The sequence below is a fragment of the Miniopterus schreibersii genome, assembly GCF_964146895.1.
Source record: "Miniopterus schreibersii genome assembly, chromosome: 12".
NCBI classification, from domain to species: domain Eukaryota; kingdom Metazoa; phylum Chordata; class Mammalia; order Chiroptera; family Miniopteridae; genus Miniopterus; species Miniopterus schreibersii.
Genome location: NC_138112.1, coordinates 44,176,007 through 44,200,135, shown reverse-complemented (window position 1 = coordinate 44,200,135; position 24,129 = coordinate 44,176,007). Strand labels below are relative to the sequence as shown.

The window sequence follows — 24,129 nt, the reverse complement described above, 5'->3', positions numbered from 1 at the left end:
GTCTGTCTTACTTTGACCATGCTCCTACCCATTAATTCACTGACTTTGAAACCTTTTTTGGGGGTGGGGTGGGGGTGGGTGGGAGCAAAGCCTTATTTCAAGCAGAAACTTTTACAGAAGATTCATAGGCAATAGCGGTAAAGCTGCCCTGGTCGAAGACAGGCGCCCGACCTCACCCGCTGCTCGCCAGCTGGCCCTGCCCCCCCGCCTGGCAGCGTCACAGCTCCTGCCGCCGGAGCTGCTGAGGATCCCAGTTCTGGAAACCCTGTCCTGCTTTTGCTAGTTTGTGCCCTAGGTGCCCCATCTGTGTAAATGATTCCCTCTGTGCTTTGGGAGACAGGAGAAGGAGGACTTCATGTCTACAGATGCTGGCCCTTGCTCACCCTAGCCGATACTAACATCGGGCACTGTAGATTTATGATGCACAATGAACGTGGGCCTTGACTTGTAAAGTCTCTGGCAAAGGTGGAACAGGTGAGCGGTCCCTGAGCCTGTTCGCGCGCAGCCTTCCGGCCCCTCTCCGTGGGGGCGGACGGCTGGTGGGCCGCGGGACCCACGCCGTCACGTCGCAGGGCAGCCGGCGGCAGACCCCAAGGCTCCGCCACTGCCAAAGCGCGGCTCGCCTTCCCGAGCCCTGCTTGTGGCATCGCTGTTCGCAGCCCCTGCCCTAGACCCTGATGGTATTTTCTCCCTGGACACCTCCTGGCAGAGAACTGAAGTTTTCTGTGCGTGGTACTGATCTTCCCTCCTGGGAGCTCCTGAATTGCCCCCCAGTGCAATGGACTGACCGCGCCCCCTCCCTGGAATAACTCTCTGCTCTCCCCACTCCCACGGATGGAATCCCCTGAGGATGCCAGCAAGCCCTCGCTCGCTCCGGGTGCTCTGCACCTCGCCTCACAGTCATGCATCCACTTCAGGAGGAAAACTGTTCAGCAGCCACAGCTGGAATTAAATACGCTCACGCCAACACTTCCGAACTTAGGCAAGAGCTTCTCTAGGTTAAGAAGGGCCTTGGCCTGAGTCGCCAGCCTTACCTTCTTGCCTCCCGGAGAAGGGGCATCCGGGGGAGGTGTGCTTGTGATGTTCAGGGGGCTGGAGCCGCAGCTGGAAGGCGAGGACCCTCTTATCCTGTCAGGAAAGAGGACTTGGTTACATCGCCTCTCCCTGTTTCAGCGAACGCGTGCGCTTTGCTGAGGGGTGGAGGTCAGAGGAAGGTCTGGAACAGGAACCAGCGAGCTGTCCGTAAAGGGCCAGACAGCAACTACCTTAGGCTCTCTAGGCCCTATGGTCTTAGTCACAATTACTCACCTCTGCCATTGGAGCTAGAAAGCAGCCACAGACAATCCAAAAATGAATGGGTGTGGCTGTGTTCCAATAAAACTTTATTTACAAAAACAGGCGATAAGCTGGGTTGATCCCACAGGCACCTAATCTAGAGTGCAGACCCCGGAGTCAAGCATCTCACTGACAGAGCCTGGGATTAGGACTCGGAATTTAAAGTAAGTGGCCAGTGTTATTTCCTCACAAGATCCAGATCTCAGAGTTGGAGGGGACTTTAGAAGTTCAGCCTGTGTCTTTGATACCATGAAGCAGAACCCACAGCAAATGATTTATCTGCTTAAAACTAGAAATCTACATAAACTCTTGTCAGGCTGAAAGGCCTCTGGAAAGTGGCCATGGCCTGGCGCTGAAGCTGGAGTTTAGGGAGAGTATGGTGGCAGCTGTGTGACCACCAGGCTCGTAGCTCCCACGTGGATGGACGTGGCTTTTGGGTCCCCTAGGGACCCCCTCCTCCACTGCCCAGTAGCCTTTTGGCTCTTGGCCTGTATGCCTAGTTCTGTAGATCTGTGAGTGAACAGGCTTTCTCTCTCCTGGACCCTACGCTTCTCAAAGGCAGGATACAACTATATGCCGTGCACTCTTAGGGCACACAGAGGCCTACTCACTGCTTTCTGCAAAGTGCTGAATATCTCGCACCTCTCCTTACTTCCCTCTGTGAAACCACTATTTTCCCAGGGTCCCCATCTTGGAATTGCCTTTTCATTGTTTCTTGTCTTGTCTTCCATATCTAGTCCTTAAATCACCCCTTTCTCTTTTGGAAAGTATCGCCACTGTAGGGTGGGCCTCATTCCTGGGTTATCAGCACGCTCACCTTTCTCTCCCTGTTTCAGTCCAATGTCCTCGGTGCTTATCAACACCTATTCAGCATCCCGTAATGAATGGGGTCTCACGGCTCTTTTCCAGTCTAAAATACTCAGCGTCGTTTCTCACTAATATTAGAAATTTCCCATCACAGCTCTGTGGCTCCTTCCTACAAAGAGACTGCCCAGCTAGGTGGCCCACTTCTCGACCCTGAATATGCCACTCGCATGGCCACCCCAGCATGTGCCTGTCTTTTCTAGAGGGAATGCCCACCTTCATCACGAACCCCAGCTTCGACCAAGTTCAAAATCTTCCTTGCTTGCTTGCTTCAGCCCGTGTGTTCTCTCTTTTTTCTATTATCATAAAGAAAATAGGCTTCTCAACAACTGTAAGATCCTTGAGGTCAAGGACTGTTTTGTACTGTTCTTAGATGGTCTTGAGCAAAGGGCAGGGTATGTAGCGGCTGATGGTAGCCTGGTTACCACTGCACACGGCCCCACATCTCCTTTCCGAAGTGGACTTGCAGTCACATCCCTCATTCCTGTGGGTTGGAACAGAACTGCTACCCACCAGGATAAGAGGCCCACCACAGCCAACTAGAAAGCAAGGCCAGCCTTCAATTCTCCTGAGAATCCGGTCGCAGCAAAAAATAGTGGTAATTTTTCCCACGTTCCTTTACATCTGCATTCCTAAGGACCTGGTGACCACCCTCTCCATTTCCCCCCCTTCAAATGGGCCTGTAATAGCTGCGTCCCTCTCAGTGGCTGCTCTTAAGGACCTAGACTTGCCTAACGACTTTTGAGCACTCCCTGTCGGTTTCTGTTCTAGGAACTTTCCCGAGTTCTTTCACAATCCTAAAGCAATCCTTGTGAGGTAGATAGTGCCTCCCTTTGATGGCGTAAGGCAACAGAGACCAAGTAGTTCAGTGAATCTCCTAAGCACAGCCACGTACAGCAGTGATTTTCAACCAGTCAGCCCCAAGAATTTGTAAAACATGCAACACCTGGCTATTTAGTCAGGGGCACTGCCCCCTTTTCCCTTCGATTGTCAAATAAGGAAATGACAACAGCCATCCAGTGTGAATGAATAGAACTTATAACTATTTATTTTTTGTCAGATCAGCAAAAATATATATATTTTGGTGCTCTGCTGGATTTTGGTCATTAGTTTACGTGTGCCATGAGCAAAAAAAGGTTGAGACCTGCTGAAGTAGAGGCCCAGGATCAAACCCAGCTAAACCTCCCCTCTCTCCTTTGAAAAGACGTCCTGCCCAAGGGAATCTCCCCTGGGAGCTGGTCTGCCTGGTCTCCGCACTCTCCTCAGGCAGCTCTGTGACCCGCAGAGCTAATGCTTTGAAAGGCAAGTCACCCGGGCGGTTCACAGCTCTTCTGCGGTCCTTCGAGCTAGTGTTCCATCCTCACTGGGAATCTCTCTGAGTCATGGACCTAGTAACTGGAAAGTGGAGCCTCCCACAGACTTCCCTTCGGCCCTGGGCTGTTTGGGTTTAGCCTCTTTATTTGAGGAGTATTTCTCAATCTTGACACTATTGAGTTTGGACTAGAAAATTTTTTGATGGTCCTGTGCACTGTAGGATACAACTAGATACATCCAACTACGGAGGATGTTGTAAATCAGCACCTGGCCCCTATCTGGGGATGTTTAGTAGCAACCGCCCACCCAGTTGTGACAACCAAAACTGCCTCCAGACATTACAAAACCACCCCTGGGGTGGGGGAGGGCAGAATGCCCTGGGCTGAGAACCACCGGTTTAAGGGAGCAACTAGGAGATGCTACTTGCCTGTGGATTTCCATGATTTCCTCAGCAATCATTCGACCTATTTTTCCTGCCCCAGCCCTGGTTCCCCCAGGAATCCCCGGAACAGTGGGGTGGGTCCTCTTTGGGCCACCTACAACAAAGGAACCTGAGAGTGAGAAAGGGGAACGCCCAGGAAGAAAAGCTGCTGTGTGTTTCATTAAGACCAATTCATCCCATGATCCACTCGAAGGTCACCCTTAGGGCTGTGCCTCGAGGGACATTAGAGCTGTGGTTTGGCAGGAAAAGGCTCAAGTTTCCTTCCTGGTTAGAGGTCTAAGTGTTGATGTGAAGAATCACATGCACTTATTCAACACACTGTGCTGCACACATAAGCCAGCACCCTGCCCTCGAGGAGCTCACAGTCTAATGGGTGACAGACGAGACGAGCAGCGGCTGGAGCAAAGCGGGACTGCTGGGAGCAGAGATGTTGACCAGGATTGTGAAAGGGGGGGGGCACCTAATAGGAACAGGACCATAGCTGTTTAATGGCCATTCACCTTACTAACTACAGATAAGAGGTTTCCTACAGACCCTGGGACCCTGGAGGACGTGCTGCAGGAAGAAAAGCCGAGCTGTAAAAGATGAGACAGCTTGCGGCCTGGATGGGCCCATTGCTCAGAAAAGAAGATGCATTTTGAGAACAGACAAAGGACAGGATGCACTTTGATTTGGTTGCTGTGCCTGGAGCCTGACCTCCCTCCGGGAGCTTACGTCAGGAATGCTGACTAGTCTCAGGTCTCAGGAACTGGCAGAACTGGGTTTTAACACCACTGAAAATTAACTACCTAGTTCTGGGACTTGGAGATCCTGGAAGGAGAGCGGAGACCACAGACCCTGCAGCCGTCCTCCCCCGCCCCGCCCTTGCGTGCAGCCCTATATGACCAGCCAGGTAATGGGGAAGGAGAGAGCAGACTTTCTGTGGACGAATCCCATGCTCTCCCATTTGCCAGCAATAATGGAACAGGTGCTCATATTTGATTCAACCTTGTCTCTGCCTAATTGACTGAAGTAGCCACAGGCAGCCCGGGCCCACTGTCCGGTGTCAGGCTGAGCCTGACAGGTAATCGTGCGGCACCCAACTCACCGGGCCAGGGGCAGCTTCCTGGAAGATGTCACCTCTGGGCGAGTGTGGAGAGGGGGTCTAAATCAGCTTGTCGGAGAGGTGGGGGGGGCACTCCAGGCACAGCGACCCATGCATGCAGGAGTGCCGAGGAGGCAACACGGGAGGCTGCTCGCGAAGTCCACCACGGGTGACGGCGACGCGGTGGGGGGGCGGGGGAGTGCCAGTCAGATCAGAGGGCCTTGGATGCCACCCTGACAGGTTCGGGCAGATCCACAAAGGGACCGGGAGTACCAAAGGACTCTGCACAGAGAAGGCGGCGGCTTGGACTTGGCTGTAAGGTGACGCCTGGGGAACTGACTATCGCGGAGAACAGGGCCAGGAAGGTGCCTCCCATAACCCGGGCAGCAGATGGGGCGGGCGGAGCAGCAACAGCGGTGACGGAGAGGTTCAGGCAGAACGGGAGGGGGAGTCAAGGTTTCTGGCGTAACCAGCCAGGTGGGGGTGTGCACAGAATCGGTTTGGACGTGCTGAATTTCTGGTGCCTTTGGGACTCCGGGTGGAACTTTCCAGAAGGCAGAGGAGAGACAGATCTGCAGCCCAGCGAGAGCCTGGATGCAGGAGTCATCCACGGAGAGGCCGGGATGGAAGACATGCAGGCCGAGGCCAGGCCCTGGGATGGCCTCTGCCGACAGACACCCTTCTCCCACCACAGGAGCCGGTGACAGCCATCAGAGAGCACATCACATCACGGCCAGTGGGCAGCACCAAGGGAGAGGCCCGAGAGGAGCAGGAGTTTATTTCAAGAGCTTCCAGGAGCCAGCAGCCTCAGGAAAGACACACCCAGCTCAACAGAGAAAGTGAGGTGACCGCGTCCGCAGTGCTCATCCCTGAGGGGCCTCCCTGTTCTACAGAATAGGGTAGCTGGGGACCCCAAGTACGTGGGGGAGGGTCTTTGGTCACAAGCTGCTTCTCAGTGGCGCCCAGCACATAGTTACCTTCTCCAGGGGGCAGCATGCCGTCCATGCTGTGGGGGGACGCTGTGAGCTGCGGGAAGCCTTGGTCCCCGCCTTCCAGGACGTCGGCTCTGTGAACATCCCAGCAATAAGGAAACGTGAGTCAGGCCTGCTCAGAGCCGTGCACCTTTCACCTTGGCCAAGGTGTCCGGTGTCCACTCTGGACCTGGACAGGCCAGAAAATGAAGTGTCTGTCTCAGTGGCTCAAAAGGTCTCTCACTCTGTGATAACACGGCGGGCAGCAGCCTGGCCTCGGCCTCGCGGCCTGTGGGGCCTTCCTAGTCCAGGGGGGACCCAGGCCGGCGGAGCTGTGGCTGCAGCAGCCCTCGGCCACTGCTACGGGCCTGCTCTCCTGCCAGCCTGTGGTGCACCAGGTAGGGGTTTGGACATCACGGGGAAGGAGCTGTGGGGAGCAGGCCCAGCCAAAGTGAAGGTTTTTCCCTTCCCTGCTCACCTAGCAGGTGGCAGCTTTGAGGTGGTGCCGTAGCTGCCAATACTCAAGCCACCAGCCTGGTGGGCGTGGAGAGCCACCCACCTCAGCCAAGGCCAGTGTGAGCTGATGCCCACGGCAGCGTTTCATGGGCTGCCAACCCCGCCCTCGCGGAGCACCAGGGGCAGCCCGGGGGGCAGGGGCCGCAGAATCCAAAAGCTGGCTGCTCTGTCTGGAAGGAGATGGTGCCGATTCCTGGAGCAATGCCACAAGCCGGGGCCTGCGTGGTTTGAGCATGAAGCTTGTTCTTGGCTAACAACCCTCTGGCTTCTGCCAGTCCTGAGGCTTCACGGGGTATGCGACACTGGCTGCTGCCTGCACCCACCCCTTCCCCAGGTAGGACCCCAGGGCATTTCGTTTGCAGCAAGGGAACTTCTGTAGAGGAAAACTTACAGAACAACAGTGTTGGTGGAGACAATGTATTCTACTTCCTTGGTCCAAGGGTTCATGAAACTGAACCACCGACTCCGCAGTGTGATGAAAGAACCATCCTTGATTTTAAACTTATAGCAGTTAGTCGTGATCTTTTCTCTCGTCTGTAAAACTGAAAATGCAAAGAAACCATGATATTGTTGCTTCCTCAGATCAGGGCATTAAAATAACCAAACCCTAAGTGCATCGGACTCCGAGGCCACCTCCTCAATAAGCCAAGGGAGCCGGCACCTCAGAGAACAGGCCGTTTTTCAGGGGCTGTTCCGAGCCTTTCGATTCAGTTGTTCATCCGCCCCTATTTTTTGGAGTGTATGAAAGGAAGGCGCCAGGAAATGCCTGGCCGCATTACAGACATCCGGCTGGAACCAACTGTGACATGGGCACCAGCTAATGGGAAGGCGCAGAGCAAAGGGGCTGTGTTCTTCCCCATCACAAAGCCCGAGGCAGTGCCGCGCTCTCAGGACATCTGCCACCTATTCAAACCTATTCTTTTACGTAGCAAACATGTAACAAGCACCTTCATGTGCCAGGCCTGGAGACAGGAGTCAGGCTATGACACTTGCCCTCAGGAGAGGAATGAGGCAGCTCTGCGGAGGATGAGACTGGGGCCTTGAGGGATGAATACAAGTTTGCCAAAAGGAGGGATGGAAGAATGCAGCAGTGCCCAGTTGTGACAGGGCCTCGGCAGGCAAGGATGGGGCAGGGGCATGAAGGATGGGCCGGGAGGGAGGTCGGGACCAAGAGGTAAAGGGTCTTGAATGCCTTTCAAAGGTATTGGCCTTGAGAGTAAAGGCAGGCCTTAAGCAGGAAGGTGACATTACCAGGCTTGATCTATCAGAACATAAACGGGTTAGCTATGAAGATGGAAGATGGACTGGGGCAGAAGGGAGAAGGGAGGCCTGTCAGGGGGCTCTCACAATTATGAGGTGGGCCCAAGCGCCAGAACCAGGGCAGTGGAGGTGGCAAAAGGGTCCCCTTTGGCCATTCATGTCTGAGGTGAATGGGCTGGGCTGGTGGGTGATGAAATAAAGGAGGGGTCAATACGGGTTTCTCTCTGAGGAGGCAACATACATAGCTGTGCCATTAACCGAGAGGAAAATACAGGCAGTGGTGCGGGATTTTATGAAAAAGGGAATTAGAAATGTTTGGGCTGCACTAAATCTTTGCAGGGTCCAGGTAAATCCTCTGAATGAGAGATGCCTCTAGAAATTAACCTGGCCTATGCACAGAAAACGGCTGGGCAGGCAGGGGTGTGTTATCTGTAAGGGGATGAACAGGGCCGGGAGCACCGGCTTCCTCTCCTCACAGATGTTCTGGCCTCGAGACTCCTCAGCTGGCTGATTCCCTCGGCACTGGGGACAGATTTCTCTGGAAGACTCTGTGGACTAGTCTAGAAGCAGGGGGGCACTGTAAACTTACGACTCTCTGTACAGCCCAGCTTACCTTGCCTATGGCATTCTGCAAGATGGCCTATGTCATCTTGGTGAAAATATTCGTAACATGATGTGCCTAGAAGTTCTTGCGGTAAATATGCCAAGATAGCTGTTGCCCTAGAAGGGAATATTAAAAAAACAAAACAAAACAAGAGCCATTCAGACAATAGCATCTCTGCAGTGGATGAACCCTAACCCTGCTACAGCCAATGAGAACAAGGTCAAAGCTGGGTGGATTTTTAGAGGGCTTACTATGTGGAGCTTTTATGTATATGCACATATAAATAAATGTCATATATACATATATACACACATATATACACATGTGCAAAAGTTCTCCATTTTACTGCCTACTTTTTATCAGGAGGACCTTGGAAAATGGCTGTCTTCTTTTCCAGCATTTAGTAACTTTCCAGCAGCCAATAAAATATTATCCTGCGAATATTCTTAAAGGGCAGTAGAGAGCAGTGGAAAAGAGGGACCTCTGGGTTCCTAGTCCAGGTCTACTACCAATTAGTGTGAATCCTGGAGGAGGCCAGTCTTCAGGCTGGGCCTCAGTCCTCACTCAGCCATGAGAGATGAGACTTAACTAGACCAGTGTTGTCCATCAGAACTTTCTGTGGTGATGGCAATGTTTTGTATCTATGCCATTAGCCACATGTGGCTTCTGAATACATACTTGAAATGTGGCTAGTGAGCCTGAGGTGTTTAATTTTTAATTTTATTTCATTTTAATTGATTAAATTATACATGAATAGCCATATGAGATTACCCATATTCTCAGGACTAGATACTCTCTTCCAAGTCCTATGTTCCTGAATTCCAATCACAGAAATGGTCCTGGAACATTCCACATATGCTATGCCTACTATTTTTCTTCTGGCCACAGACATCAAACCACCCGATTATCTGTCTCCACATGCCAAAGAACAAGAGAAAATCTCTGGGTTTATGACGATATTCTCATGGGTATCATTGTTTAGCATAGATCCCCATCATTCTCTTCTCTCTTTATTCCTAGGAAAGCCAGCTCACTGCCCAGTTGCCTCTGCTTTACTCAGGGTTGAAAATCTCCCATTACTGTTCAAGAGTCATGTGCGGACGCTCACCTCTGGTCTACAAAAACAAACTTCCCATCTATTGCGTGCCGAGAAACATACTCCATGGATTTCACCCTGATTTCCCCGTTCACTGGCTGTGGAACCATGTGCGAATGCAGCCGTCCTATGGCGACCAGGCAGCTGAGATTGCACCCCTCGTTGTCCGGTTCATTGTCTTCGTCCAGCCCCATCTTTGTGGGTGGCCAGCTTTTCAAATAGCCCGTGCTGTGGATTGTGCAGAAGCTTTTTCTATCTGCTAGAAAGCAAAGTGCACGGTTAGTGTCAGTTGGCTTTAGAATATGGAGGCACGGGGGGCCTATGGTGGGCTGGGATGTCAACAGGGAGACGAAACATTAAAAACAAGGCCTCACTCTCCAAAAGTGAGCATCCAGTGAGAAAGGAAGACTGGAAAATAGCTACCATCCAGTGTCATGTGTGTTTAGGAGAGCTGGTTAGGCCGAGGGAGGAGTCCCTGAGTCTACCTGGGGAAAGGAAGGCTGCCCAGAAAAACAGTGCAGGAGGATGCGCACTGGCCCCTAGCTGCTTTGGCTCGGTGGCTAGAGCGTCGGCACACAGACTGAAGGGTCTTGGGTTCGATTTTGGCCAAGGGCATGTACCTCGGTTGCAGGCTCGACCCCTAGCCCTGGTTGGGGTGAGTGTAGAAGGAAACCAATTGATGTGTCTCACATCAATGCTTTTCTCTCCCCCCCCTTCCCTTCCACTCTCTCCGAAAAGCAATGAAAAAAATACCCTCAAGTGAGGATTAAAAGAAAGAAGGATGAGCACTGGCTAGGGGCTGGGATGTACCATGGCCCAGGCGCACGTCCTGTACCGGCGGCGGGGAGCTCCGTGCGGGTGAGGTGCAGGCAGGGGCGGGGAGGGGCGGGCAGGGAAGGCAGCCTGGGGGCCGGGTTCTCTGCAAACAGTCGTGTTAGTCTTTTCTGATGGGAACGGGGAGCTTAAGTGGAGAAAGAGCAAAGTCAACTCAGGGTTTGGAGGCTCCAGAAGCAGAGCGACAGGTGCACAGGAAGAGAGGAAACCCCAGGGGGACGATCATACAGCAGGAGATGAGGGCCTGGGCTGGGCAGTGAGGCGAGGGGAGGCGGGGGGATGCGGGAGGAACTGCGCAGGGTTCCTGGGATTTGGGGTGAACACCCAAAATATTTGGCATGAAAGAAAGCAAGCGAAGACGACTCCTAATTTTTTAGGTTGAATGGTTGCTGGAGCAGTCCACTGACTCCGGGAAGAGGGTTAGTGTTAGAGAGGAAGAAAAGATTTCACTTATTTCACTCTGGGACACAGTAAGTGGAGCACCTCGGATTTCAACAATAATATCCTTATGGGGTGATCACCAGGCATCGGGTCTGTGCTCGTTGCTGGGAACTGTGGAAAACAAATCCTGGGAAGGATTTAACTGTTCTTCAAGAGCAATGGGAAACGTCCAAGGGTTTTAGGTAGGGAACTGATAAAAAGATTTGCTTTTAAAAAGGTCTTTCTGGCTGCTGTGGGGAGAGATGGAAAGTGTGAGGAGCTACTTTACAAAGGCCAGGGGAGAGCGGAGTGGAGCCTGGGTCTAGCCACGGTGTGAGCATGCAGGTGGATAGACGTGTTTCGGTAACTTCTGCGGAAGGAATTCACTGTGGCAAGGCTTTGTGCCTGGGGCGGGAGTGCCTCGCGGGCTTCCAGTATGTGCAGCTGGGTGGATGGCAGTCTACGTTGTGGTTTATTATTTGTTTTGCTGCCATTTATATTAAGGAGATGCTCCGGTGGTTACTTTTACATTTATCGTGTTTGAGATGCCTTTGAGATACCTAAGCAGGTAGATTTTACTAAACAGTTAATTTATGGATCTGGAGTTCAAAAGAGAAGTCTGGGCTAGAAATACAAACGTGGAAGTTACTGACATATAAACGGCATTGAAAGCTAAGGGAGCAGACAGTGTCACCTATGGACCGAGCAGAGACAGAAAAGAGGAGGTGGCCCAGGACAGAAGAGGAGCCAGCAGCAGGCGCCAGGAGGAAGGGAGCCTGGCGTGGCGAGGACACGGAGGCGAGCAGAATGTGGTTTCATGGAGTCCTAGGAAGGGAACACTTTAAGATGGAAGAAACATGAAAAGTGACCTTTGCATTTAGCATGAAGGTCATTGGTGAATTTAGCAAGAGGTAACTTTGATGGATTGGTGGGTTGCTTAAGAGACAGTTAGAATTGTGGGTGGGAGTGATCTTTCCCAACCAATTACAAGCAGAATTTAACAGAGGAAGCCTTCCCACGACTCTGTATCATGACAGCACATCGGGGCTTCCAGCTCTCCCTGCCTCCACCGCCCTACACGGTAGATGGGGGGACAGTGGGGTTCTGGCTGCAGCCCCGGGGCCTGCGCTCTGGCCAGCTGGGAGACGCTGGGCCAACCCCCTGCTGGGAGCTCCAGTGCCGAACGCAGGCCTCACCTGTGAAAGGACTGTACACAACTGTTAAATGGTTACCTTTTTTCTTTGAGCAGGTGGAGGGGAAATCCTTGTCTTCGACCTTCACTGAAGGCCTGTTACACTTCATCCTACAGAAGAAAGAACGCCGTGCTCCAGAACATAACCGAGATGGCCCAGGGGTTATATCTGTTTTAACTGGAAGTCCAGCTGCAAATCAATACACAAAATGTGATAAACTGAGAGTAGTGTTGTCTGTCAGGAGGGGGAGTGCGACCTTGGAGAAAGCCTTTTCTTTCCTGCCTCCCTGTTTTATAGCATTTCTCCTCCTCAGGTTAGGCCTTAAAGGATGCAGTATGGGTAGGTGTGGTGTCTGGCAATGTTACTGATCTTGTGGCATGCAGCCACTGGGTGAATGGGCTGGGTGCTCTGAGGGATAAAAGGAAACATAGCGCAGAGTTCCGGTCCAGCAGGAGCTCATGCTGAGAAGGGGAAATGGAAGTTCACCGTGAAAAAATTAATAACACAAGGCGATGTATGATTAGTGCCCAGTGAATGGCAGCGACAACCTGTGCTTCCAGGGAAGAACCTGGGCTGGGACTTAAAGGATGGGCAGGATTTGGGTGCTGAAGTGGAAAGGACGAAGCAAAACACCCTTAAGCTCTCAGTCCAGATCCCTGTACCCCACTTTAGATATGTGCTGTCCAATCCAGCAGCCACCACGCATGCAGCCGTCGCAACCTGAAACACAGGTGTTCTGGTGGGGTGTGCTGTGTGCATCCACTCAGGGTTTCAAAGACTTAGTACAAAAAAGGTAAAATATCTCATTTTGGATTTATTGGGTTAAATAAAATATAGTATTATAACTAGATTTATGTTTCTTTTTACTATTGTTAATGTGGCTACCAGAAAATTTTAAATCGCAAACGTGGCTCATAGTTGCGGTCTGCATTATGTTTCCACTGGACTGTGCTGTGTTAAACCAACTGAACTAGAGTCTATGGAGGGGGAGCGTGACTGTGATCCTGACAGAAACACAGGCTACCTGTCACTGCAGAAGCTGGTGCTGCAGATCATGCGTGGGAGTAACTCTCACCCCACTGCCTACCACGGGCAAAGGCTGGGGCCAGGGCTCCTCCCGGGTCTCACCGCCCACAACCTACCTCCCACACGGCTGCCTCAGTGGTCCTCCCAGAATGCCGGTCCGAGCCTGTCCCACCTGGCTCAGAGCCCTCTGCTGAGTCCCCACGGATGAAAGGGTCTTTGCAGCCCAGCCCTCCCCCTCCCATGCACGGTTTTTCCCAGCAGCATCAAGCAGGCTGCACAGTGGGTGCCACACCTCTGTACCCACCCACAAGTCATTTCCTCAGTTTTATTCCTCTCTTCCTCACCCAGCAAACATTAATTCATCTTTTCAAACCCACCTCAGTTGTCACCTACTCGGTGATGCCTGTCCCCACGCCCACATGAGAATTAATCATCCACTCTCTGTGCCTGGCACTATTTCTGTGGCTGCACCTATTATGCAGGGAGCTGTTGGACTCTTTGTCTCCATGACTATATGGTAAGAGCCTTAAAAGTAGGGACCAAATATCTTTTTCCCCTCAGGTCACTAAAAACTGTTGCAAGGGTCAGACTATAAAGGACAACAGGTACCAGAAACTGTACTGTAGTTTTAGGAAGAAGGAGAGCCTTAATAAGAAAGGTGGTTTAAAGGGAATCCCTCTGGTGGCATTTCCCTCCAGGAATGAAAACAGGGAGCTGGGAGGCAGGAGACTAGTTAGGCCGTGACTGCCCTGGGCCAAGGTGAACACCAACAATGAGACTGTGCTTAGGTGTGCCGGGAACTGCCCCACATGCTTTATGTATAGTAACATGTTTAATCCTCATAATGACTCAGTGAAATGGGCACTATTTTGCACATAAGGAAGCTGAGGCACAGAGAGGTTAAGTGACTTGCTCAAGGTCACACAGCCGGTCAGTGGTACAGCCAGGATGTGAGCCCCACAATCTGACTCCGGAGCCCACACTGGTAACCGCTGTACTGCACAGCTCCTCACAGGACTTAAGAAGAGACCTACAGGACCTCACAGAGGAGGCCCAGGAGGGGACGCAGGAGCAGGGAAAGGGGAAAGATGTGCTGCAAGAAGGAAGCCACGAAGGGAAGCCTATCTGATGAGGGGCCATTTTAGTCAAAGACACGTCCGTCTATATTTCAAGTGTTCTTACTTGTGTGAGGCTGCATGTGTGCAACTCATGATTTTTTTTGGGTGGAAACATATCAAACTGGTGTGAACCTTTTAAACTTAGGGGCATACAACTGGGAATTTCCTGAGTCTGAGAAAAAAAAAAGGGACTAAAAGTCAGAAAGAATCAAATCAAAGTAGCTGTTTTTCCTCTCAATGAATTTGGACGTTCAGATTTTTCTTCTTTATGTAAAACAAAACAAAAACAAATGCAAAAGAATGTACGAAATTCCATTTAGGCAAGGACAGCACTGTGACCCAGATAAAGGGCGGCGAGGAAGGGACCCAGAGCCCGAGGCCGTGACGCGTGCGGTCTGTGACCCCGCGGGGGCGCAGGTCTGGCCAGCGGCCGAGGAGCAGCGGCCTTCCCCGTACTCACTTTTCGCATCGATCAGTCGCTCCCGGGGGGCCGTGTCGGAGGACGAGAGCTGCTCCTTGACTTTGGCAATGTCTTTCGGGTGCAGATAGTCAAACAGACTCTGACCGATCAGATCATTCTGTGGGGATGAAACATCCAAAATGACAAGTCAACAGCGTGTAGGATATAAATCATCTAAGGGATTCGACTTTATTTTGTATGTTTAATCGCGACAATTTCAAACATTTCCTATGTGAACAGGCACACACGTGCAATCACTTGGCCTAGATATGGCCACAGTGAATGTGGTGTTGGGAGTCTGGTTCTGCTAACACATGAGGGAAAATGGGCTCGATTATATAAACAGTTCATGCTCCTCAAAGGCAAGGCTCTTTCAGCTCAGTGCATTCCTTTCTGATGCCCAGAGTCCCTTCTGAGACCCCGGGGGGGGGGGGGGGAAGACGGGGGACTGCAGGGCCTGGGCTCTGCCTCCCGCTCCTTTAAGCCTCTCTGCTCTTAGGCACCCCATCTGCTTCCACGGCCTACTCTGTTAGCAGCGATAACAAAAACTCCCTCCGTAACTTTCTTGTAGGACTAAAACAAGTAAAATATTTGGAAAACATTAAATTTACATTAATTCTAATTCATACTAGTGTTACTTTGGCTCTAATTTTCTGCCTTACCAAGTTTTCATGCAGACACCAGCATGCAATGAGTGAAGGAATGAATGAGTGAATGAAAAGTCTAGGGACATAACAGGTGAAAAGCTGCGCTCTAGAAGCTGTCATAAATGTTGATCTTCTTTGATCCTACAAACATTCATAGAAGATATGGATCACTGCAACCAGTTTTTAGAGGAAGCCATGGTTCAACAGAGCTAATACGTGACACATCACTGTGAGCACAGCATGGGTGGATTCCCAATTTCCCTGTTCTCTGGTGGTGTATGATCTGCCTACCTCTCTCCCTTGCCCCTCCCCCTCCCCCCTGCCCTGCAGTTGTGGGATATTTATTTTGCAGCAATAAGAAAGTCATAAAGCTGCTGCCGAGATCAGAGTCAAACCTTTCAAATGGCGGAAATGTGGATCATACATATATTAAAAAACTTTTCTAAGTTTAAATTCCTTTCTCTGTTAACAAGTAAAGACTTTTCTAGAAAAAGGATTGGGTAGGGGGGCATTATAAGCATTTCACATATGAATTGTATGCTATAATTATTCTGAAAAGTGGGGAGACCTTTTTGGCTGCTGTGAGGCTGCCCACCACCAACAGGAGCATGAGCAATACCTGGCTGTAGTTGAGGATCTTGAAGACAGACTCTGAGACAAAGAGTATCTTCCCTCGGTCACATCCTACGACAAACAAAAATCCATCTGCTGCCTAATCAGGAGAAATGGATAATCAATTTATCACACTTCAAGAAACATGACTGCAATCACTCTGATAGCAAATAAGGATTTGTGTTCTAAGTAAGCAAAGCACAGGATTGCTCTCATGGACAGTTTTACAGGTATCCTGAGGATAGGATGCTTAAAGCAAATGCCTTACGAGAAAAATAAGATTCTCTGCAAGGCAGATCTATATCTATATATTTATATCTAGAATCTCTATCTCTCTATCTCTCTCTATCATGTACTGACTACAGGGGAAAGCCCAATTATATAAATTCTATTTCAAAGCAGAATTCAGCTTAAGAATTTTCCTTTGATTGCATTAAGGTCCAGAGAAGCCATATTTTATTGCTCTAATTAAAACAACTCTGTGTAGAATCACAGAATCCGAGATTGGAAGAATCTTTAAGGTCAGAATCCCCCCTCCGATGTCTCGGCTACATCTATCCCCACTGGAACAGTTCCGTTTTCGGGGAGCACTGGGACAGTGGCCCTCTGCAATTGAAGCAGTGCCTTTCGTTTTGTTTTATGCTGCATCTGGATAGGACTGCATCACTGGTACTGTTTTAACCCCCACTTCTCCCCCAAAGTGACTCTACCATACACAGGGCTGGCAGCTACTGCTCTCAAATGTTATTCTTTGACCTGGGGCTAAGCTGTTTGTTCCCAAGTGAGATAAGAAAAGCACAGCAATAATTTCCCTAGACTCTTCTTACCTCCTCTTTGCTTGAAATACTCTAAAGTGCCAATAAACTCTAAAGTGCCAATAAAGACAGGTGTAGGGACAGGACAATATTTGTTAGAGAGACTGAAGTAGACAACTAGCAAAGCTGTAGCGGCCGAGAGCTTAGACTATTTAGTCTGTGTGTGCATGATTCCTAGTTTTTCAGATGGACAACCTGCTGGAGTATTTCCAGTGACCAGGAATCCAGCCCCATCTGCCAAGTACTTGCTCTTTACTCAGCTCCCACAATTCTAATTCACAGCAGGTCAATATCTTGCTTTATTTACTTGCGCCCAGTCTGCTCTTTGGAAAAATATAGAGAAACTCCATTCTCTTTCCCACAAAAGGGCCTGTGGGAGATGGTTTAATTCAGAGAACTAGGAAATGCATTCGTGTGTGGGAAGGTTGAAGAGCAGTTGGCCCTGTGCTGGGGTGAAAGGAGTGAGTAACAAGGGGAGAGATCACTGGGCTGCGGCAGAAGCGGGCAGGCCCAGCTGGGAGGGAGCCGGGATAACCTTTCCTGAGCTAGGAATCCAAGCTGGGCTGGGGCAAGGAAAGACTGAGGGGGAGACTTTGCAAGCACCATCTGCTGGAAGCCTCATTCTGTCAAAAAATAGGGTATTAATAACTTCCTCATTTGCCTTGCAGACAAACTTCTATCCAACAGGAAAAGTATTTTGAGGCTTTTCATTGATGCAGGGATGAGGCACAAAAGGTGCCTGTGAAGGAGGTGACTGTGGCATCCTGACACCTGGGCAGCCAGGCCTGAGCCCATGAACCCATGAACCCATAAACCCATGCCATGAGCGAAGTAGATTTCAACACATCAGGGTTTCCAAAGGCCAGTGGATAGTCAGTGGGGGGAGGCTCGACACACCCTGACCCTGCTTCACTGGGGAAGGAGAAGGGCCGAGGGGACTAAAGAGCAGAGCTGTGAGAACACCTGAGCCCCATGGGGACGCAGGAAAGTGGGGTCTGGTTCGCTCCTGGGGAGGACGGTGTTAGCAGGTAACACAGTGCCCTGGAGGGTCTGCCTACTTTTCAAACATGGGGAAATAGAGCATCTAGACATTATAAACAGACCAGGTGGACTGCTGCCTGACACACCGTTCATTAAAGATATCCAGGCAATCAGCTTTGCAGTGGGAGGGAAGAGAAGTCCAGTTCTTGCTGCCACACTGTTCAGAGAGTCTGAGCGGCCCCCATCTTCTGTTGAAGCAAATTCCTGGGGACTTTGATTGCATTAAGGTCCATGTTCCATAGGGGCCTTAGCAAGAGAGTCAGCCCTGGCTGTGGGGGCCCAAGAGCAGGTATCTTTCCTTTTAGTGATGTTTTTCTATTTTTATTTTTTTTGTTACAATTTGCAAGAGGACATGTTTCTCAATTCCATTTCTTTCCCTTCTGTTGAATCTCGCTCTGCTGGGAACACACCTTGGAGCCCTGTGCAGACCCACTTCTGCAGGAGGCTGAGTTCCCACGGTGCCGAGATGAATGAAGAGCTCCAGTCAAGTAGGTGGAAGCATCACCTCCTCCATTTATTTTCCTCGCTGGATTGTGGAGTCTTTGGAAGTTTTGTTATTTTGAAGGGATTTTGGCGTAAAGATTTCGGTGGATGTTCTTGTGCTAATGGTTAAGTGAGAATCAGAGGAATTCTCAATTGTTCAGTTTCAGTCCTTTTGTAAAAACTTCATGCAGGATTGTGGTTCTTAACTAATGCCTATTTTTAACAAAACCCTGCCTCTTCTGATTTAAAACCACAGTAGCAGAGCCCTTCAGTTTTTGCCTAATCAAGGGTCAGAGAGGAAGAGGAAGGTCTCGGAAGGAATGTGAGGCCTGTCCAAAGAGTGAGATAAAGAGGGAGGGGGCCCAAAAAAAGCTCAGGGTTGAGACATCGAATTCCCACAGGCTGGTACTTAACCCTGAAATCTGTGAAAATAAACGTTGTGTAAAATGACCTCATAATTGCAACATACCCTGAGGATGAGGTGTTTCAATTCATCATCTGACAGAAAAGTTGGTTTGTAGTTTGCTTCTGTGTATGGATTGGTGGCACCTTAGGGGAAAAAAGAAAAAAAGATTGGCTCACTTCACGTTCAGATAATGTCTCATCGTGCTTCACGGCCTCGGACCTTCCAGCCTCGTCCCTACCACCTGGGATTTAAATTTTACCTTCTTTTCCTCAACACACAAGGCAAGAGCTGGTTTTGAACAGAATCCTGTAATGCCAAAGAGAATTTCATTGAAAAGAGAGCGCTGTTGCCCGCAGGAGACTTAACGAGCTTGCCTTTAGCACTGCAGGGAGACCTGGAGCTAATAGGAGGTTACAAAGCTGGGTCTAGGGGTGAAGGCAGCTCTAGGAGGGAACTGGCCGAGGCGCCCGGGAGGGCCCCCTCCTCCCAAGGTGTACATTAAATGGGTTGTCCAGCGGCCCCTCAAATCACCACGCTAAATGCTCTTGGGAAGCCATCCAGCCTGCCAGGCCCTGAGTAAATATACTGTAGAAGGCACTTAGTGTGAGCTCCCCTTCATCAGCAGTGAGTTAAAGGAGCTTGGCAACCCAGAGAAACACATTACTTCAGTAAATGCAACTCTGGCTCTGGGACTGAAATGGAATAAGACTTATGTTTAAAAGGCTGTCAATCTGGCATCTTTCAGAACAATAACGTAACAGAGGAAAATGCCAGCAGTAAGTGACTTGGAATCTGCAGAACGGTTAGTGGGAGAGGGAAGGAATAAAATGAAGGGGGTCTATAACCATCTACCGACCACGGGGAAGGAGGTAAACAGAACGTGTCCGTGACCTTCGTGTCGACCAACAGGCACGGATTATGGGTCCACATCCCTGCTTCTATGCTAACTCGAGATCTGCTCTCTTCCTTCCAATTTAACAGAAATTGGCTTATGGTAATCTAGTCTCTCCCATCTAGGCTAACAGGGATTTTTAAACGCCGTTCTCCAAGTACAGGCTACAACAATCGCATTTTTGAATAATGATTGAAAGTCTGACAAAACCAGCTACTTATTATTTCTGGTGGCTTTGTAGAAATAAAAAAATGCAATTCTTTTACCACACAGCTCAGAGATCTGACTGAGCGCCCACTTTCCAATTTCCTCAAATAGTTCAAGACTAGCTACGGAAAATTCCAGGAACAGCGTTCACCAAAATGCCCGATATGTTTCCAATTTCTCCTGTGGTTTGGGTAAGTCACTTCCCCGGTTCTGCCTCGGTTTTCTCAACCGCACCACACTCAGAGAAGGAAAATACTGCCTCCCTCGTAAAGGGTCGGGCCAGTTTGGGAAAATTCCAGGAAGATGAGTATGTCAGTGTCTGCTCCTGACAATAAAAACGCAGCAAGAACCATGAACCAGTGACTCACTCTTGAAAGGAACCAGGGTGGATTTTTCTCTTAAACACTGACACTGACTTTTCTGGGTCACCAAGTGCACCTAGATTTCTGCTGCTTATCATTGTATGGGTGGGGTCCGGGCACACGATCTGAAAGATGGGACATCAGCAGTGTCCTGATATGCGTGCGGCCTGACTACACGCACACCCAGAGGCGTGCTCACAGCCCCTACCCTCTGGGGGTGCAGGACTGCAAAACTGCATCTTGCTAAGCTCAGTAATCAATTCATTTGGCATCATGTCTACTGCTGAAAATTACAGGCACATTACTCAAGGCCACACATTTGCAAACCATAAACATTTGCTTTAGGGATTTAGGAACATTCTAGGCAAGGGTGGGACATTTATGGGCAAGGGCATCAAGGACAATAAAACCTGGGGTCTCACCTCGTAAAGTTTTCATGTGCTGAACAGCCATCCTTAGCACAGTAAGTTTATCTAATTTCCTGGACATCGCATTGCACGTTGGTACCAAGGACGCCAATTCATCAATAAAACTGTTCATTTTATCCCGACGCCTCTTTTCAATTTGACTGTGAGCTTCCCTGAACAACAATATGAAAAGTGAATTCTAAAAGCTGTAACCCAGTGTGAAGGAAACAATGACAATTTATTTGACGAGGAAAGTTTAGGATTTGCAGGTTGCTTCAAACTGGACTTTTCTACGAAAGTCACTAAAAAAGGGCATCATTGCCAGGTCAGGATTCACGTTTTTTTATGCTTATCTCATCCTTAGAATTAAGGAGCAATATTACAAAAACTGCCTTTTCAGAGCAAACGGTATGGTTAATTTTTCATTTCTTTTCCTCTCAGCTTCTGTAAAGTTGGATTTGAAGATGGGGCAGAAGGAAAAAGGAGGGAGGTGGAGGTTTTAAAGAGCAAAACATCCAGAACAGCCATCAGCAAGGGTCCCGTGGTCCCAGGGGAGCGGTCTCTGAGGTTTGGGAGGAGCCTGCTATGTGGCCCGCGGGAGACCCATTGTTTGAGTCACCAGGTAACTAATGCTGCCATCCTCGGATCCAGCACGGCCCCACACAGATACAGCAGGTGCTGCATCTGTCCCCGGAACGTCCTCCAGAGAACGTCGCACTCCTCCCTCCCAGGACGTGCTGCCCCCTGGCACCTGCCATCTGTGACTGTCCCCCTAAGGAGGTGCATCCGCGGTGGAAATGCCGTTTGCTGCTGCTGCCATAGCAACAGCCCTGAGAGCTCCTGCCAAGGCGGGTGTGCGAGAGAGAAGCTAGGAGTCTCAGCTCGGCCAAATTCCGCAGCCTCGGAGCAGGGCTGAGGGCCCACATGGAGAGGGGTCCGCAAGTGTGGCTGGAGGCAGGGGAACCAAATTAGAGAATCTGCTCAAGGGAGCAGGGCATCCCCCGTCCGGACTTCAGGCGCAATTTTCAGAGGTGAGGTCCGGCCCAGGAACTGAATCACTGAGCCGGGTCTCCTCCAGAGGGCCCTAGAGTCAGGAGGGGGTAACTGGCCAGAGACTCGGGGGACCCTTAGTCTTGATTTATTTTCTGCTCTGTCCCAAGTGCTCTTCAGATTAACGATGCTTAGAAGGGAAGAGTGAAGGCCAGCGCAGCCTGGAGAGGTCAAGGCAAAGCGCAGTGCCCCCTCTTCATTCGTTAAGGATGTGACAGTGTGGAAGGGACTGTTACACAGGCCAGATGCCCAGAGCCTCCTGGGCTGCCCCCCGGAGAAACCAGAGCCAGGAGAGGGGGACACAGAACGGGCGTCTTCTTACCGTGCGTTTTTCATCCTTCCTTGGTGCTCCGTGTATTCTAACCTGGAAAAAAAGCAAGAGCTAAGACACGACCCCCTGGAGACTGTAACTAATGGCACAGTTATACATCTCTGCTTTTTTCCCTGTTTAATTTCTCTGTTTAATCCCGGTCATCTCCCTACAACACACAACGCTGACTGTTAGCCAAACTGCGGGCTGGACGGAGACAATCTTGAGCCCGCAGGCTCATAGCCTCCTGTTTACCCCCATCCAGGACATGGGTACAATCTGCACCAAGTGACAGAATTTGTAATTACACAAGGAAATGGCTATGAGGACACTGAGATTCAAATGACTAGATTCACGGTACCTTCCATGGGGGTCATCTTTGTCTGTGTCCATGCTTTCCCTGAAAAACACACACACACAAAAGAGAACATGACTATTAAAGACATAAAATGCCTTCTACTCACAATATGGAAGGCTCTCATTTATCCAGAAACCAAACAATTAGAAATCACAAGTAGCATAGTACTGACTATGGGTATATAATAGTCAAACAAATGAAGAAAAACTTGAAACTACTATAAAATTTAAACTGGTTTTCCAGATTAGCAAATGAAATTTATATATAGCCTCAATAGAGTTTCTGTGTATAAATATTTTACCATATTTTGATTGTGTAAAAATTGGGAATACGTAGCACTTATGGAAACCCTAGTTAGCCAGGGTATCCAAATAACTGTATTACCTCATTCCCCCACCATTCTGGATAAACGGAGCTTATTCATTTGAAAAATGTATCCAGCATCGAATATCTGTGCATACATAGATACTGGACTGTGTAGGGGACTGACATGAGGAGAGGAATCAAAGTCCCAACAAAGAAGCACTGAGCAGAGCCCAAGGCAGCCTTTCTAAGGCGCTGTGCCCTGTGTTCTGCTTCTCAGCACGTGGGGAACCCTGAGCAATGGGACAGAAGGAGGGACTGGGGCTGAGGGCGTGGAACCCTGTTTGGCTGCAGAAGGTGCTGGGGTCCCAGCATGAATCTGCCTCCCTTTAATAGACTCCAGAAATTCAAGTTTCATGGCATCTTGTGTTTCAGTAGAAAATACACTGAAATTCTCAGAGGAAGGAGCTCCAAGTTCCCCTGGGGTCAGCTCACAGCCTTCTTCAGCTCCTCAACTTATGGACTGGGCACTGCCTACCACCTGGGCCTCTCCCCTTTCTCCTTCATCCCATAGAAAGGAGGGAGTATACCCTTCAAACAACGCAATTTCAAGGGCAAAAGCGACTTTCTCAGGAGCACTGAGTCTCATCACGGGCACTCTAGACAGCAGTTCCCAGCCAGGCGCCCTGGGTGTCCCTGAAGGCAGAATGTCTCTGCTGGTCCTAAAGCCCAGAGGAAATCACACAGGCCACACGGGCACATGAAAAGTTTCCTCCCCTTTTTCTGGACTTGTGTCTGCTTACTGAGGCCAGGGTGATCGTCTCAGATGAAGAGAAGCTCTGCCTGACAGCTATGACTTTAGTACAGCAAAATTATAGGGAAAGGGAATTATGGTTGCTTAATTAATAGGGTCTCTATGAATTCAAAAGACTTGCAAACTGGGGTCCCTGAGGGAAAGCTGAAGGTCTTGGGGGTAACAAGGTTGGAAACCATAGGTAGCAGAGGTCTTAAAATATGTCAGTGGTCCATAGAAAACATCTCCTGGTCTCTCTGTTGTAGAGTTACTGCTACAAAAGAAAACCCTTTGGTCCTCACACCCACTCTCCATCCCCTGGGCGTTTGCTCTCTGAATCATCTGGGATAACTTACATATTAATCATAGCACCTCCTAGTGGGCATCTGACCTCCAGCCACTGTGCTCCCCAAATTCCACCTGTGAACTTCAGCAGAAAGGACATCTGCTGTAGGGGGGACACCTCCTTGCAGATTTTCCCTCGTTAAACAAAAGTAAGCCTCTTAAATAGAAATTTGGGTAAGAGTCCACGCAGAGGCCTCAACAGAACAAAACGTGCCTCTGGATGTTCTCTATACACTGCCTTACACCCTAGTGTTTGCACAGAGATAGAGGAGTTGACTGTAAGTGTGAAAGTTTACTTACTCAAAAGAAAAGTCATCAAGTCTAAAAAAAAAAAAAAACACAAAAATACTATTTAATATAACAGGCACATACTAGTATCAATAATGTTTAAGGACAATATCAATGTTCCTATACTGTTTTCAGAGATAACTACTACTTTCTTATTCCAAAAGTATTAATTAAGCAGCTGATGTCTTCCTCAAGTTTAGGCCCTCAGGCGAAGCTCTCTCTGAAACCACTGAGGTTACACCCATGGACTTCGGCATCTTGCTCAAAGGAGCA

The 24,129-nt window shown here is 49.7% G+C and overlaps 1 protein-coding gene across 7 annotated transcripts in view; it reads right to left on the bottom strand.

Annotated features, from left to right (window-relative positions):
• Positions 1-24,129, bottom strand: part of BMAL1 (basic helix-loop-helix ARNT like 1) — a gene marked incomplete at its 5' end in the record, with an annotated part of 103,047 nt that overhangs the window by 5,317 nt on the left and 73,601 nt on the right. Inside the window, 14 exons of one of the 7 annotated variants that reach the window (XM_081153222.1) lie at positions 1,035-1,128; positions 3,941-4,049; positions 6,017-6,105; positions 6,918-7,068; positions 8,400-8,506; positions 9,499-9,745; positions 11,973-12,122; positions 14,538-14,655; positions 15,804-15,896; positions 18,605-18,684; positions 20,425-20,582; positions 21,782-21,823; positions 22,131-22,169; positions 23,869-23,889. In XM_081153222.1, coding sequence (XP_081009348.1) covers positions 1,035-1,128; positions 3,941-4,049; positions 6,017-6,105; positions 6,918-7,068; positions 8,400-8,506; positions 9,499-9,745; positions 11,973-12,122; positions 14,538-14,655; positions 15,804-15,896; positions 18,605-18,684; positions 20,425-20,582; positions 21,782-21,823; positions 22,131-22,169; positions 23,869-23,889 — 1,498 coding nt within the window. Of the gene's footprint in view, positions 1-1,034; positions 1,129-3,940; positions 4,050-6,016; positions 6,201-6,917; positions 7,069-8,399; positions 8,507-9,498; positions 9,746-11,972; positions 12,123-14,537; positions 14,656-15,803; positions 15,897-18,604; positions 18,685-20,424; positions 20,583-21,781; positions 21,824-22,130; positions 22,170-23,579; positions 23,669-23,868; positions 23,890-24,129 lie in introns of those variants that run through there. The other 6 variants (XM_081153223.1, XM_081153227.1, XR_013999982.1 and 3 more) reach the window with 6 other exon arrangements.